Here is a 15,413-nt window from a genome sequence, read left to right on the forward strand (position 1 = left end):
AGGAAATATCCACTTTGTTTTTGTTTTCAGTGAGGCTTATTTTGACCCCAGAAGTATCAACACTGAGTGAGTCAAAGAAGTGGGAAAACTTGTAGCTGGTGGATCAGTTTTTAGATACCATGGTTCAAAGCATTAAATCATAGCCTGGCTCCATACTTCACTGGCACACATGGGAAGGAAAGCATTTCCCATCAGCATATGTGGGATTGTGGGTCATTTTACTACACTAGTCTCTGAGCTTATTCTGAGAAGCATATGTAGTGAGTGCATGACAGTGGCTCAGATAATTTAGTCTGTCCGCAGGCCCACACTGGAGGTACTTGTGTGTTCTGATAGGTGGGGACATTTGGTTGGAAATGGGACTGGGCCAGTGAGATGGATCAGGCTCCAACCTGTGTTGGAGCCCTAGGTTTATGATTGAAGGAGAAAACAATCTCAGAAGTTGTGCTCTGACATCTACATGTTTTGTGGCATGAACATGCCTGTATGATCTCTCTCACATCAGTACTATACACACAAATAATGGCGAAGTAGAGAGAGAGCTGGTATCTCTAAGATGAAGGAATATGAGCTGTTATAAAGCATGCATGAAGATAAGTGAGCACAGAGTTTCCATGTGGGAGGGAAGGAAAATGGACAGCCTGGATAGACTGCTGATAGAGGAGGGTGGAGAGCTCAGCTCTGGGGTGCTGGGGAATCGTGTGAGTACTGGGTGAGGACAGATGTCCTAAAGAACTCTACCAAGTTGGGTGATGCCTTCATTGTGCTACAAGAGATAATGGACCTTAGGACTGGGGAACAAGTTTGAGGGGAATGGAAAGGATAAAAGAGACCTAAGGTGGAGATAATGACTTGGCATTAATGACAATTATACACAGAGGTGAAAACCTCAGAAGAAGATTTTGTTACCAAGTAACTCAATGTGAGAAGTAAGCAGGCCCCACAAATGATTAAATGTATTTTTTTTAAAGTAGACATAAACTCAATGCCAGGTGTGGTGACTTGTACCTGTTATCCCACCTAGCGCTTAAGAGCCTGAGGTGGAAAGATGGTTCTGAGTTGGAAACTGGTCTAAATAAAACTTCGAAATAAAGCCCTGCTTCAAGTGTGCTATGTACACCCATCGTAGCTAATGGCCACATTACTTGGAATATAATTTGGAATTATAACTAAAAGGATGTTTAAAAGCAGAAGCTGTCCTATAAACCAAATCTGACCTGCTGCTTATTTTTATACTACCTGTGAGCAAAAAAATAATAATAATAATAATAATAATAATTCTTTATTTTTATTTTTATTTAGTTGTTTCAAAGAGCAGTGTCTGTGAATATAAAATTCCTGGCTCACTCACTGTCCTTAAATAAAGTCTTGAAGCACAGCTGCTTTCTGTGGCTGCTTTTACTCTCCTAAGTATACAGTTGATTGTTGAGACTGAAACCTTACATCCATGGAGTGTTAAACATCCACTATTTAACCCTTGTTCCACAGTGTGGAGGACCCCAAAGGGAAATGAAAGATTGAAGAGTTAGCCAGAGTTAATCTCAGAAGGACCAGTAGTCAGGAGTTGCAGGCTTGACGGCAAATACCAGATGCCCTGTAGGCTGGCAGTGAAGACATTGGTGACTGGAGGAGAGAGATAGTGAGTGCAGAAGCCAGTGTGTGAGTGGAAGGATGAAGAAGTGGAGACAGTGGTAGAGTCACTGAGGATCACATAATATGGTCAGTCTGAGATTTTTAAATTGTTGACCTAAGATAATATATTTTTTGTGTTTTTGTTTAGTTTTGGTTTTATGGTACTGGAGAGTGAATCTAGAGCCTCTTGCTCACCACAGAACTATATCCCTAGCCCTTTTACAAATATACGTAGATGAAGGTGTGTGTGTGTGTGTGTGTGTGTGTGTGTGTGTGTGTGTGGTCCCATTAAGATGAAGGAACTAGTAGCTTGTAATGGTTCTGTGCAATTGTTTGGTCTCTTGCACAAATTCAGAAGCTTGCTTAGTTCAGACTAAAGAACACTTTTCCTTAAAACAAAACAAAAACCGGCACCTTGCTTGCACCTTCAGAAATGAGGACAATTAGAAGTTGAAAAGCAAGGTAAGAGAGTGGTAGAAGTTAAAAGAGTGGGAATGGGGAAGACTGAGTCAATAGAGTGTGGTTTTTGGTTTTTTGGATTTTGTTTTTTTCTCTGTATAGCCCTGGCTGTCTTGGAACTCACTCTATAGACCAGGCTGGCCTCGAACTCAGAAATTCACCTGCCTCTGCCTCCCAGAGTGCTGGGATTACAGGCGTGCGCCACCACCGCCCAGCTAGAGTGTGGTTTTTAAAGGTGCATGAGTAGAAATTAGAAAATAGGACACACAGTTTTCTACAGTGTTTTCATTTCCTGTGAGACTGATTATTTAAAGCATAGCCTTTGGTTTGGTTTGTTTTCTTTTGTTTTGTTGTTGTTATTTTGGTGGGATTGAATCCAGGGGTCAGAAGCCAAGCAACCACACCACTCCCTAAAACCTACATAGACTCTCTCTCTGGCAGAGAAACTGAGGCCTGAGGCTTTTGAACCAAATAAACATGGTTTGGTGGCTAGAGTAGCTTATTTTAGAGCTATTTATGCTTCAGCCTACAAATCATTAACACTGAGAAGAGAGGCCTGAAAGGCAGCACACCCAGGCCTGGTAGTCTCTAACAGCTCATATCCAAACATCTTAACTTTGAATTTGGAGCTTTGAAACTGTGTCTGCTCCTGTCTAACAGTTGCTTCATCTCCAGTAGATGTCAGAAGTCTTGCTTGCCTTTATGCTGTTTTACATTTACATTTATTTATTATGTGTGTCTGTGTGGTCAGAAGACAACTTGGCAAGTCGTTTCTATCATTCCAGCATGTGGGTTCCAGGGACTTTAGACTTCGTTGAAAACACCTCTACTCACTGAGCCATCTTGCTGTCTCTTGTTTGTTTAAAGTTCATAGAGAAGTATAATAAAGAGAAAAACCAAGAAGACTCTGGCCGAGCCCTCCAGCACAATTAGCTTTTCTAAGCAAGCCCTGGATTTCTCAGCACTGAGCTCTAGAGCCTACACCATGTCAGAAGAAAAGCAGTGTAGCTATGTTCTCCTTACTATATCTGTCCTGTCTTTGATAGGATTGGGAGAAAATGCCACAAGGAATTGTACAAGGATTCTGGCACAATGTACAGCACCGCCCAGGGTTTGGGGTTGAAGCAGCTGTGTATATTATAAAGTTAGTCAGACCTTTACTCTCATTAGGCTGCTCCGTCATTGTCTTATATAAAGGCATGTGGCCAACTTTACTTAGAGTGCCTAACCCATTTGTAGAAGGGCAACATCACAAACTAGCTAGGAAGAATCCATCCAGCTTTATTCTCATAAGAGAAAAGACGATTAGTAAATGACATGTGGAATATTCCAGAAACAAATATTTACTAGTTATTTTTCTATCGTCTGCTATATGTCCTGTAGACAGCACTGTGTTAATATTAGACAGTGACTGGTTTAAGTTTTTATTCTGTTCATCATCACATTACAGCAACCACCCTTTTACTGGAGGCCAGTGCTGTCTTGTGATTGGCTCAGAATAGACACACACGCTGCCTGGAGCTTACTTGAGCTGACTATTCTCTTCTCCTGTCACTCACAATGTTCATGGTGCCCAGTGACGGCTAATCGGTGCCCCGTTTTCTGATGATGTATCTCTCTCCTCATAAAGGAGGCAGTTAAATGGCAACATGCTGGCCCAGCATCATTTCAGCAGTCAAAGCAATACTGCTACCAGAGTTGCTTGGCAGGAATTTGGGCCTAGGATGATTTCTGCAGTATTGCCAGTCTCAGCAGCTGGGCAGATTTTCTTGGGAGGAATGGATGATTTTTTTTCATGAAAGTATTCAAAACATAAGTTCAAGCATAAGTACTGAGTTTATAAAAGAGAAATACACAGTGGTGGTCTTTTGCTAAGATGGAGACAGAAAGTGGAGAGTAGGAACCTCTGTAGTCAGGGTTGAGGTAGAAAGCCAGCAGGGACACCAGAGTGTAGTGATTTCAGGGTTGCTGTGCACATTTCTGTACTATTTGACATTTTATATCAATGAAAGAGCTAAGACATTTTAAAAATAAAAGCTAAAGTTTTCTAATATTTTTGTTATGTAAACAGTCACAGATAAACCTTTGTGTCCAGGTAGCTGTAGGAACCAAAGTCACGTGGAATATTGTGATTCTCTAGGCCTGTGGTCCTCCGTAGGTGCCAGTTCTGTGTCTGTTCTAAAGGGAGGAGAATGGATGATGGCTTCTATTCTTGAGGAGCTTAAGGCCAATGAGAGAGAGGTCTGTTAGTAGAGACTTTAAATATAATTCAGAATGTTGTAAGAACATGGGAAGTGTGCTTCTTGTACCTAGTCACAGAGCAATAGGATGATTGTCTACAAGGTAGCTCAGAGAGTAAAAACACTTGCTGCAAAAGCTGTCAACCGAAGTTCCAGCCCTAGGACCCACATGATAAAAAGAACCTCCTCCCTTAGCTGTCCTATGGATTCCATGTTTACCATAGCATGTGTACACCCAGAACAAAAATGTAAATCTAGAGCCTGGTGTGGTGGCACATACCTTTAATTCTGCACTTGAGATGCAGAGGCAGGCAAATCTCTGAGTTGGAGGACATCCAGCACTACATAAAGAAACCCTGTCTCAGAGAAAGAAAAAAAAGTAAATGTAAATAAATAAAAAAAATTAATTAAGAAATTAGAGGAAGGAAAAGGCCTCTGCACGACTGAGTGCTTGGCTGCAACCATTTGTCCTTCCAGGATCTGGTGCAGTGAGTGGTATTTGCTCAGTTTCCCCCACTTAAATAAGACATGCTATTTTCGATTATTTATCAGTCACCTGCTACCACCACTCCTACCCTAGTAAAGTGAATAACCTGCAGGAATTTTTAAAAGCCTGTCCTTTGAGAACAAAATATAAGCTTTCTTAAAAACAGACTTTAGAAAAATGTATTTAATTTACAAGACTTTCCCAATTCTTGTCTTGCAGTGCCCGAAGTGACGAAACCAAGTTTAAGCCAACCAACGGCCGCCAGCCCAATTGGCAGCTCTCCATCGCCACCAGTCAATGGTGGCAACAATGCCAAAAGGGTGGCAGTGCCGAACGGACAACCGCCAAGCGCCGCCCGCTACATGCCTCGGGAGGTGCCCCCGCGATTCCGTTGCCAGCAGGACCACAAAGTGTTACTAAAACGTGGGCAGCCCCCTCCACCGTCCTGCATGCTCCTTGGGGGTGGGGCGGGGCCTCCTCCCTGCACAGCACCTGGAGCAAACCCAAACAACAACGCACAAGTGACCGGAGCGCTGCTGCAGAGCGAGAGTGGGACTGTACCAGGTAGGACTTGGAGCCAGGTCCGCAGAGAGAGAGCTTTCCTTTGTTTCCTGGTACCCATTGTTAACATAGAGTTGGTACCGCACAGCAGAGGGGAGAGGGCACCAACATAAAATCTACATAGGCAGTTCTCTAAGCTGTCTCCACACAATCTAAAGCATAGATTGTGTCATTCCTCAGCTGTGTTCAGAAGTGAGACTTGCATGGGGCTTTTTTCTAAATCTTCCAGAATCCCATGCTTCCAGAATGATCCTCTTAGGCTGTTGTATAGAATCTTCAGAGAATACCAGGTGATGATAACATTCTATAGTTTTTAAACTAGGGTGTATTTTTGTTTTGTTTTGTTTTGTTTTTTAGGATCAGTGTTAATTTTAGAATCCTGGATTTTGAGCTATGCTAGACATTGTAATATAACATGAGGGGTCTTTTTCTGAGGTGTTTCATTAGAAGTCTTGAGAGTTCTTTCTGTCCTACTTTTGAAACAGGATCTCAGGTATATCCCAGGTTGGTGTCAGGCCCATGATCCTCCTGCCTCAGGTTTGTGAGATCATGTGCCATCAAGAGTTTAAGTAGCAAGATTTTGCAGTCCCTTTTAAAAAATAATGTGCCTTTTCAGGTTATATTAAAACTTAAGAGCTTGAGCTAAAGAGCTAGAGAGAGAACAACAGGCAAAAGTGGTAACTACCTGCTTCCTCTTCAGGCTCCACCCACATAGCAGAAACACAGGACTGACTCCCAGGAGTTGTGCTCTGACCTCCTATGTACTGTATAGCATACATACAAATAAGTAAATATAATTTTAAAAACAAAGTTTAAAGAAAAACAACTAGACTTTGAATATCAAGCATAGGCCAGACCAGTGTAGTCTCAAGGTATTAAGATTCTGTGCTGCCTCATTTTACGTGTGTTGTTTTTAATTTGTATTAATTAAGAAGTGTTTAATGGAGAAATTAGCTTAGAAAAAACATCATTAAAACACATTATTTCCCCCGTCATACATACTAAATATGCTACATTCTATCAAACTATATGCTATGCAGTACTGATTTATCAGATTTAATCCCCTTGGGAGTCTAAACCTATCTGATGCATACTCCTGTATCTCAGGAGCTAGCTAAGGGACACTCATCATTCAGAGAAGGCTTACTGAGCAGAATGCACTGGCTACTGTATGGAATTCACACGTTAGCAAAATACTCTCAGTGAAAAGACCAGTGTGGAAGGAAGAGTATGAACAGGGCTACCACGTGAGGAAAGTGGCTCCTGCTAGAGGCTGACAATTTTTCAGGTGACAAGCTCAGAAGTAGCTATATAGATTAAAGTGGCACTTTAGGTATGTTTAAAAAGATGAATAAATTTCACTGTGGACTTGGAAGAGAAAACAGCCAGCCCAAAATGGTGCCCAGAGTGAGATTGTAGACATCTTTGTAGAAAGTTATAAAAGATAGAACTGAAAAATTCATTGGCCTTAGGTCATAGAACATCTTAATGAAACCAACCAACAGGTTTTGCTTTTCTGTGCACTAAGGAATTGTTGAACGCTCTCAGAGAGCAGTAATAGAACCAAAGGGGTATTTTAGAAAAACAGTACCAACCACAGGTGTTAGAATAGATTAAAGAAACATGGCACATTTAAGGTTTGTTGCTTTTTCTTAGGATACAAGAAGGTCCTTCTGTTTCAGAAAGAATAGCAAGTAGGTAGCTTTTGAGAGTTGATGCGGGAGTTAGATGTAGCACATCCAGTACTAGCCAGTGACATAGAGGAAACTCTAGCATGTCCTCAAAGGCCTGATGACCTGAGTTCCAATCCCTAAGATCCACATGGTAGAAGGAGAGAACCAAGTCCAACAAATCATCCTCTGACCTCCACACTGGCACTATGACATGGGATGCACAGTTACTCGCGTAAAGAAGTGACTCTAGATACTGTACTAAGATCACTCAAGAAAATTGACCAAGTGAGCAAGCCTAGGGGTGTACTGAACTTTCCAGAGGCAGTCAGAGCCCCAGGTGTTGATGCTACGGATGTACAGCTGTGATTAACAGATGATCTCTTTCCCAGAGTCAACCCTTGGAGGTGCTGCTGCTTCAAATTATGCAAATTCCACTTGGGGCCCGGGAGCCTCCTCCAACAACGGCGCCTCCCCCAACCCAATTCACATCTGGGACAAGGTGATTGTAGACGGGTCTGACATGGAAGAGTGGCCTTGTATTGCCAGCAAAGACACTGAATCTTCTTCCGAAAACACCACCGATAACAACAGTGCCTCGAACCCTGGCTCTGAGAAGAGCAGTTTGCCAGGAAGTACCACTAGTAACAAAGGCAAAGGGAGCCAGTGCCAGCCTGCAGGTTCTGGGAATGAATGTAATCTCGGGGTCTGGAAATCTGACCCTAAGGCTAAGTCTGTTCAGTCTCCCAACTCTACTTCAGATAGCAACAATGGACTAGGAAACTGGAGGGGTACTACAAGTGGTCAAGATAGAATTGGACCTGGCTCTGGCTTCAGCAATTTTAACCCAAATAGCAACCCATCTGCCTGGCCAGCATTGGTCCAAGAAGGAACTTCTAGGAAAGGGGCATTGGAAACAGAAAATGGTAGTTCCAGTGCACAAGTTAGCACAGTAGGTCAGGCATCCAGGGAACAGCAGTCAAAGATGGAAAATGCGGGTGTTAATTTTGTTGTCTCTGGCAGAGAACAGGCTCAAATTCATAACACTGATGGACCAAAAAATGGAAACACTAACTCCTTGAACTTAAGTTCACCAAACCCCATGGAAAATAAGGGAATGCCCTTTGGACTGGGCTTGGGGAACACCTCCAGGAGCACTGATGCCCCTTCACAAAGCACTGGAGATCGAAAGACTGGGAGTGTTGGGTCTTGGGGTGCAGCTAGGGGGCCTTCTGGAACTGACACAGTCTCTGGACAAAGCAATTCTGGAAATAATGGGAACAATGGAAAAGACAGAGAGGACTCCTGGAAAGGAGCTTCTGTTCCAAAACCAACTGGGTCAAAAAGTGACTCTTGGGACAACAATAACAGGTCTACGGGTGGGTCCTGGAACTTTGGCCCTCAGGACTCTAACGACAACAAATGGGGTGAAGGGAACAAAATGACATCTGGGGTCTCTCAGGGAGAATGGAAACAGCCGACTGGGTCTGATGAATTGAAAATTGGAGAATGGAGTGGTCCAAACCAACCAAATTCTAGCACTGGAGCATGGGACAATCAAAAGGGCCACCCCCTCCCTGAAAACCAAGGCAATGCCCAGGCTCCCTGTTGGGGAAGATCTTCCAGCTCCGCAGGAAGTGAAGTTGGAGGTCAAAGCACTGGAAGCAACCACAAAGCAGGAAGTAGTGACAGTCACAATTCTAGTCGTCGGTCATACAGGCCCACACATCCTGACTGCCAGGCTGTCTTGCAGACTCTTTTGAGCCGGACTGATTTGGACCCTAGGGTGCTCTCAAACACTGGCTGGGGCCAAACTCAAATTAAGCAGGACACAGTATGGGATATTGAAGAGGTGCCAAGGCCTGAGGGGAAATCTGACAAAGGAACTGAGGGGTGGGAGAGCGCTGCCACACAGACCAAGAACTCAGGGGGCTGGGGAGATGCACCCAGCCAAAGCAATCAAATGAAGTCTGGATGGGGGGAGCTCTCAGCCTCTACAGAGTGGAAAGACCCCAAGAACACAGGAGGCTGGAATGACTATAAGAACAACAACTCTTCTAACTGGGGAGGAGGACGAGCGGATGAAAAGACACCTTCCTCTTGGAATGAGAGTTCTTGTAAGGATCAGGGGTGGGGAGGTGGGCGCCAACCCAACCAAGGATGGACTTCTGGGAAGAATGGTTGGGGTGAGGAGGTTGATCAAGTGAAAAATAACAATTGGGAAAGTTCTGCCAATAAGCCTGTGTCAGGGTGGGGTGAAGGAGGGCAGAATGAAATTGGAACTTGGGGTAATGGTGGGAATACAAACCTAGCTTCAAAAGGTGGATGGGAAGATTGCAAAAGATCCCCTGCATGGAATGAGACAGGCAGACAGCCCAATTCCTGGAATAAACAACACCAACAGCAGCAGCAGCCACCGCCACCACAGCCAGAGGCTTCTGGTTCTTGGGGAGGCCCACCCCCACCACCTCAAAGCAATGTTCGACCTTCTAATTCCAACTGGAGCAGTGGGCCCCAGCCTGCAACCCCTAAAGATGATGAACCCAGTGGTTGGGAGGAGCCATCCCCACAGTCAATTAGTCGAAAAATGGACATCGATGATGGCACTTCAGCTTGGGGAGACCCTAACAGTTATAACTACAAGAATGTGAACCTTTGGGATAAGAATTCTCAAGGGGGCCCAGCACCTCGAGAACCAAACCTGCCTACCCCGATGACCGGAAAATCAGCATCGGGTAGGTACCAACTATCTGTTAAGGTGCATCTATTTAGCTTACTCTGAGGGTCATTCCTCTGAATGACCAGCTTTCTTGCTCCAAGGACCTTTCTGTGGTGCACTGGAGGTGGCATCTGCTCTCATACATGACAGTGGTCTCTCTTGGTACAAGAAAAAGATGACAATATTCTTGGTACCCAGAATTATTTTTCTGCAACTGTATTGGTCTGTATAATTTTAAAAATAACAACAACAAAAAAATCACCAAATAAGCTTATTTCTGCTCTAGGTTTAAGAATAAAGAACTAAGGTAGAAAAAGACTGGCTTTCTTTCCTTCCTGACTCTACCTGAACCCCTCTTCTGTGCTTCTCTTCCTCTGCAAAGGAGAGCACTCTGATGTTCTTTCAGAGACTGTCACAGTGCTGTATCTCAATGGGTATCTGGACAGTTGGGGTCTCCAAAATTATTTTATTTTTTTAGTGTCAGGGCTGAAACCCAGAGATTTGAGCATGCTAAGCAAGTACTCTACCTCAAGCTACATTCTCACCTCCTTCCAAATGACTTAATTGTTGACTGTTGCCGGCAGTATGCTTACAAAGATGATCTAAGGACAGTCAGATACCCAAAATTCAACTGGTGCAACAGCGCTTAATTCTGTTCTCATTTTGGTATGAATGTCCCTGTAGAAGACTCACCAGTTAAGAAAATGCACCTTTGGGGCTGGAGAGATGGCTCAGCGGTTAAGAGCACTGACTGCTCTTCTGAAGGTCCTAAGTTCAAATCCCAGCAACCACATGGTGGCTCACAACCATCTGTAATGAGATCTGACGCCCATCTTCTGGAATGTCTGAAGACAGCTACAGTGTACTTAGATATAACAATAAATTAAAAAAAAAAGGAATTTAAAAAAGAAAAAAGAAAATGCACCTTTCAGAATTGTTCTGTTGGTTTTGGTTTTATTTAAAATTAATCATAATGTTTACTTTACCAGCATTCTCAAAGTAAACTTAGTTTTTAAGTAAATATAATTAAAAGAGCTAATTACATGCAAAGTGACTTTAACTAGCTCTTTTTTTAAGTATTAAAAAAAATGAATACAGAAATAGAGGATACTCTTTAACTGCTTATTCAGAATCATATTTCCTAGTGCTTTAAGATCCAGTGTTCACAGAACACTCTCCAAACTATACAGGAAAGCAAAGGACAGTAGATGAGACTAGCCTCTGAGACTTCTCGCCATATTCCACTGAAGTTTGTTTCCTTCATAGGTCTTGCTCTTAGATATTACAGATATACCTAAGCTTTAATTCTTTTTAACAGGGAAGGGATATACTTCTGCAGTGTTCATCTTACTTTTTTTTTCCCTCAGCTTTTTAATGGGGAAGAGGCAGAGATCTTGAATGTGGATCCCAAGGTCCTTCCCTGGTAGGCAGGCACTAGTCCTGTGGCTCTGTCCTCATTCTTTTTATATATGTTTAAGCTTTCTTTAGCACATACAGTTCTTTTGCTTAATTGTTTCATACGTAGTTCCTTTTATGAACTCAGTTTTTGTTCACACTTGTTATAACCTATCTCCTTCTGATATTGAAATTGCTTCCATTTTTTTTCTAGAGTTAATATAGTGAACACTGTTGTACATACAATTTTATCACTTTAGTACATTTTTTTAGGGTAAATTTTCCTGGCAGTAAGTTTACTAGGTCAGAAGTCATGTACATTGGATCTTTGGAAAATTACTTTACCAAATGCCCTCCATGAAGGTTGAATTTGTTTCTGCCAAGAAAGTATAACTCTGCCTGTGTCCTTCACTCCACTGGATCTTAATTATTCAATGGATCCTTAAAGACACATTTCTTTTTTTCAGTCTGGAGCAAAAGCACACCACCTGCTCCAGATAATGGGACGTCAGCCTGGGGTGAGCCAAATGAAAGCAGTCCTGGGTGGGGTGAAATGGATGATGCAGGAGCATCAACCACAGGCTGGGGAAACACACCTGCCAACGCTCCCAATGCCATGAAACCCAGTAAGTAGACTTGGTTTGCAAATGGCAACTTGTCTTATAGGCCTGGTCTTGGTCTCAAGGATAGCCGCAGTCATTAGAAGTAGTTCAGAGAAGAGCCACTTCCCAGCTTCCTACTTAGCATGGAGGGGAATCCAGTTCCATACAGTATTTTGGAGGGAAATGAATGTTTTCTTGCAAACTTCATAGTAACAATATTTGTTAAAAGGGTGTAGTGATAGAACTGACTGGAGACTGGTGTCCAGCGCCTTCCTCTCTGGTTGTCCTATCTTTCTTTTCTTCTCCCATCTGCCCTGTACATTTTTTCCTCTTTTCTCAATCAAAGCCACATCTTGGATCCTCCTCAGTACCTAATACATTTCAAATATGTTTGTGGACCTAATAAGCTTCAAGTTTCCATGGCCTTATGGGGATTTTGTTGTTGGTTGGTTGGTTTTTCAAGACAGGGTCTTTCTGTGTAGCCTTGGCTACCCTAGAACCACGCTGGCCTCCAACTCAGATCCAACTACCTCTGCCTCCCTAGTGCAGGGATTAAAAGGTGTGTACCCCCACCACTGGATGGCCTTGTGGTTTTTATTCCCATTTTTATTTCTGCTTCATCCGAAACAAGGTAGACCATTTTGTTTTGGTCATACCTACATGAAATGTCTGCATTTTGAAGTGTCAAGAAAGACTGACTCTCAGCTGCCCTTCTCACTAAGGGCAACCATTTTATCAGTGAGGTGCAGCATTCATATATTCACTCATTCACACAGACACACAATTTTTGTTGATTTGTTTGGGATAGTGTCTGAAATAGTTGATATTGGCCTCAAATTCATGGTAATCTTCCTGCCTTAGTTTCCCAAGTGCTGGAATTACAGTTATTCACCACCACCCAGTTCTGAAATTTCTTAGAATAGGGATTAGATTTTTGAGTTTTGAAACACTGTCTCCTTGGTTCCCTGAAGAACCATAGAAGCAGTCCAGAGATCTTGATTGTAAGGGCTGTTGTCTGCTCTCTTAGGTATGAGTAATGCATTTGCCTTGTGTGTAGATGGAGCAGACAAAACTGCAAAGATATTAAAATACTGCATTTGCAAGAAACCTCTTTGTTACAAGTATTTAATGCAAAGAATTAATTCACTCTTTCCTTAAAGATTCCAAATCTATGCAAGACGGCTGGGGGGAGAGTGATGGACCAGTCACAGGAGCTCGCCATCCTAGCTGGGAAGAGGAGGATGACGGAGGAGGAGTCTGGAACACCGCCGGCTCTCAGGGAAGCACTTCCTCCCACAACTCAGCAAGCTGGGGACAAGGAGGAAAGAAGCAAATGAAGGTAGTGCTTTAGAAAGGCTTCAGTTTGCTTACTCACTCCTAGAAGGTTGAACTGAGACTTTGTTCATGGAGGAAATGGGGCAGCTGGAGTCACCAAGTATTTCCTTATGAATTAATAACTACTTCCCTTGCATCCCCTAATCTTCCTATCCCATGACTTTGAAATCTTGAACTATTAGAAGTGGCACTACAGGTAAAATGAAATTTGTAAGGTAGAGGTAATTGAGTTTAGGTTTTCATGTTATTTATTTTAAGCAGTTCCTGAGGCCTGCTTTTAAAATGCCTTATGCTTTTGATTCCAAGACAAAGAAGTCCTATGGGCAATTCTCGATGAAAATGTAAAAAAGACACCAAATGGTGCTGACTCTCCCAGTGGTCGTTGGTGGGTCTTGATTTTACCTGACTCATCCAAGGCCTAGAGCCCTTCTCCCAGTAACGTGAAAGCTATAACTAAATTCTTTTCTCACATCCTGGGCCAGGCTGTATCTTCCAGACAACTCACTTTCCTTATAACAAGTTTCCTCTTGGAATATTATGGTTTATTACTTTACAGTCCTGGGGATGGAGCCCAGAGCCCTGAGAATGCTAGGCAAGCACTCTGCTGCTGCTTTACATAGGACACTAGTATTCTATCTGTAGCCATGATTTTTGTACCTGAACCACTGTCTAGACAGATGCTTCTCTCTCTCTCTCTCTCTCTCTCTCTCTCTCTCTCTCTCTCTCTCTCTCTCACACACACACACACACACACACACACACACGCACGCACGCACGCACGCACGCACGCACACACACACATACACACACCACAGACACAAAGTAAAAAAAAAAGGAAAATACACCTGTATGCTTAATTTCAACCTGAAAACCCTGCCCAGCCCAGTGAAATGCTTTTTAATCCTCCCAGACTTGGGATCTCTGATACTACCTCACGAGACCATCCCTTGACCCTGTGTCCCGAAGCTGTGGGTTTCAGTACCCTAGTTTCTTCTGTAGGACGAAAGGAACAGTTGTTTTCTGTTAGAGACATTGGTTGAAGGAGTTCTTCCTGGGTTTCCCCTTCCCTAAGGACTTGCCTTTCCCTGATCACTAAAGAAGTCTCACTACACTGCTTAGTGTCTTGGTACTCTCACATTGTCTGGCCTGCTTTGGCAATCTTTTGGTCATTTACAAATTAGCAATGGATCGAAATTAATTGAGTAAAAGATCCTAATTGAATCCTCCCAACTCAGATGGCAACCAAGGTTTACTTAATTGTGAGTTGAATGTTTCAATTCCAATGCCAGTGGTTCTGACTTTCAGTACTAAGGACTTTGATTATTTTTTAAAGATTTATTTATTATTATATGTAAGTGCACTGTAGCTGTCTTTAGACACACCAGAAGAAGGCATCAGATCTCATTACAGATGATTGTGAGCCACCATGTGGTTGCTGAGAATTGAATTCAGGACCTTCGGAAGAGCAGTCAGTGCCCTTAACTCACCAGCCAAGGACTTCGTTTTTTTAATGTGATAACATATACATAATATAAAACTGTCACCTGTTTTTAAATATGCAGGTCAATGCTATTGAGTTTGCTCACACGCAGTTTGTTTTCTTTTAAAGCTGAAAGCTCTGCTCTGATAAACTCACTATCTCTCCTGCTTTCCAGGAGAACTCTTTTTTAATTTAACAATTTATGTTATAATATATAGATATATTTGTATATAATATGTACATTTATTTATGGAGAGAGAGAGAGAGAGAGAGAGAGAGAGAGAGAGAGAGAGAGAGAGAGAGAGAGAGAGAGAGAGAGAGAACACACACGAGCAAGGGCAAGCACAAGGTTTTGGTGGCTTATATCTATAATCACAACCCTTGAAGACAGAAGCAGAAGGATCAAGAGTTCAAGGTAGTCAAGGCTCTAGAGAGGACATCATGTCTCAACTAACACCAACAATAATAACAAGTATGATATATCATAGACTGGAATTTATCTATAGAATGCACAGGTCCACAAAGCTCACCCCCATCCCACTAATCCCTGCCTTCCACTGTCCCAGAGCTCGAGGGCAGTGTCTTCCTCCATGCCTCGTTCCCACTGAGAGCTGATGGCCTTCATGCTGGGGACCATATGAAGAGCTATCTGGACGCATTCCACATTGCCCCCACACAGAGTGATGTCCTGTTGAAACAGGCTCCTTTCCAAACAACATGCACCAGTAGCAGTTCGTTCCCTGTTACAAGCCTGCTGGGATCAGAGGAGAGCATCCTACTGGAGATGGCAGTGGTAGTGTATAGACCTCTTACACAGTCTGATACCACTTCTT

At 42.9% G+C, this 15,413-nt stretch overlaps 1 protein-coding gene across 8 annotated transcripts in view; it reads left to right on the forward strand.

The window, feature by feature from the left end:
• Positions 1 to 15,413, forward strand: part of Tnrc6b (trinucleotide repeat containing adaptor 6B) — a 210,505-nt gene that overhangs the window by 155,338 nt on the left and 39,754 nt on the right. For 7 of the 8 annotated variants that reach the window (XM_052161482.1, XM_052161481.1, XM_052161486.1 and 4 more), the window contains 4 exons: positions 5,038 to 5,382; positions 7,442 to 9,784; positions 11,631 to 11,789; positions 12,926 to 13,104. In XM_052161482.1, coding sequence (XP_052017442.1) covers positions 5,038 to 5,382; positions 7,442 to 9,784; positions 11,631 to 11,789; positions 12,926 to 13,104 — 3,026 coding nt within the window. The remainder of the gene's footprint in view (positions 1 to 5,037; positions 5,383 to 7,441; positions 9,785 to 11,630; positions 11,790 to 12,925; positions 13,105 to 15,413) is intronic. The other variant, XM_052161485.1, reaches the window with a different exon arrangement.

Source organism: Apodemus sylvaticus, chromosome 17 (genome assembly GCF_947179515.1).
Source record: "Apodemus sylvaticus chromosome 17, mApoSyl1.1, whole genome shotgun sequence".
Classification (NCBI taxonomy): domain Eukaryota; kingdom Metazoa; phylum Chordata; class Mammalia; order Rodentia; family Muridae; genus Apodemus; species Apodemus sylvaticus.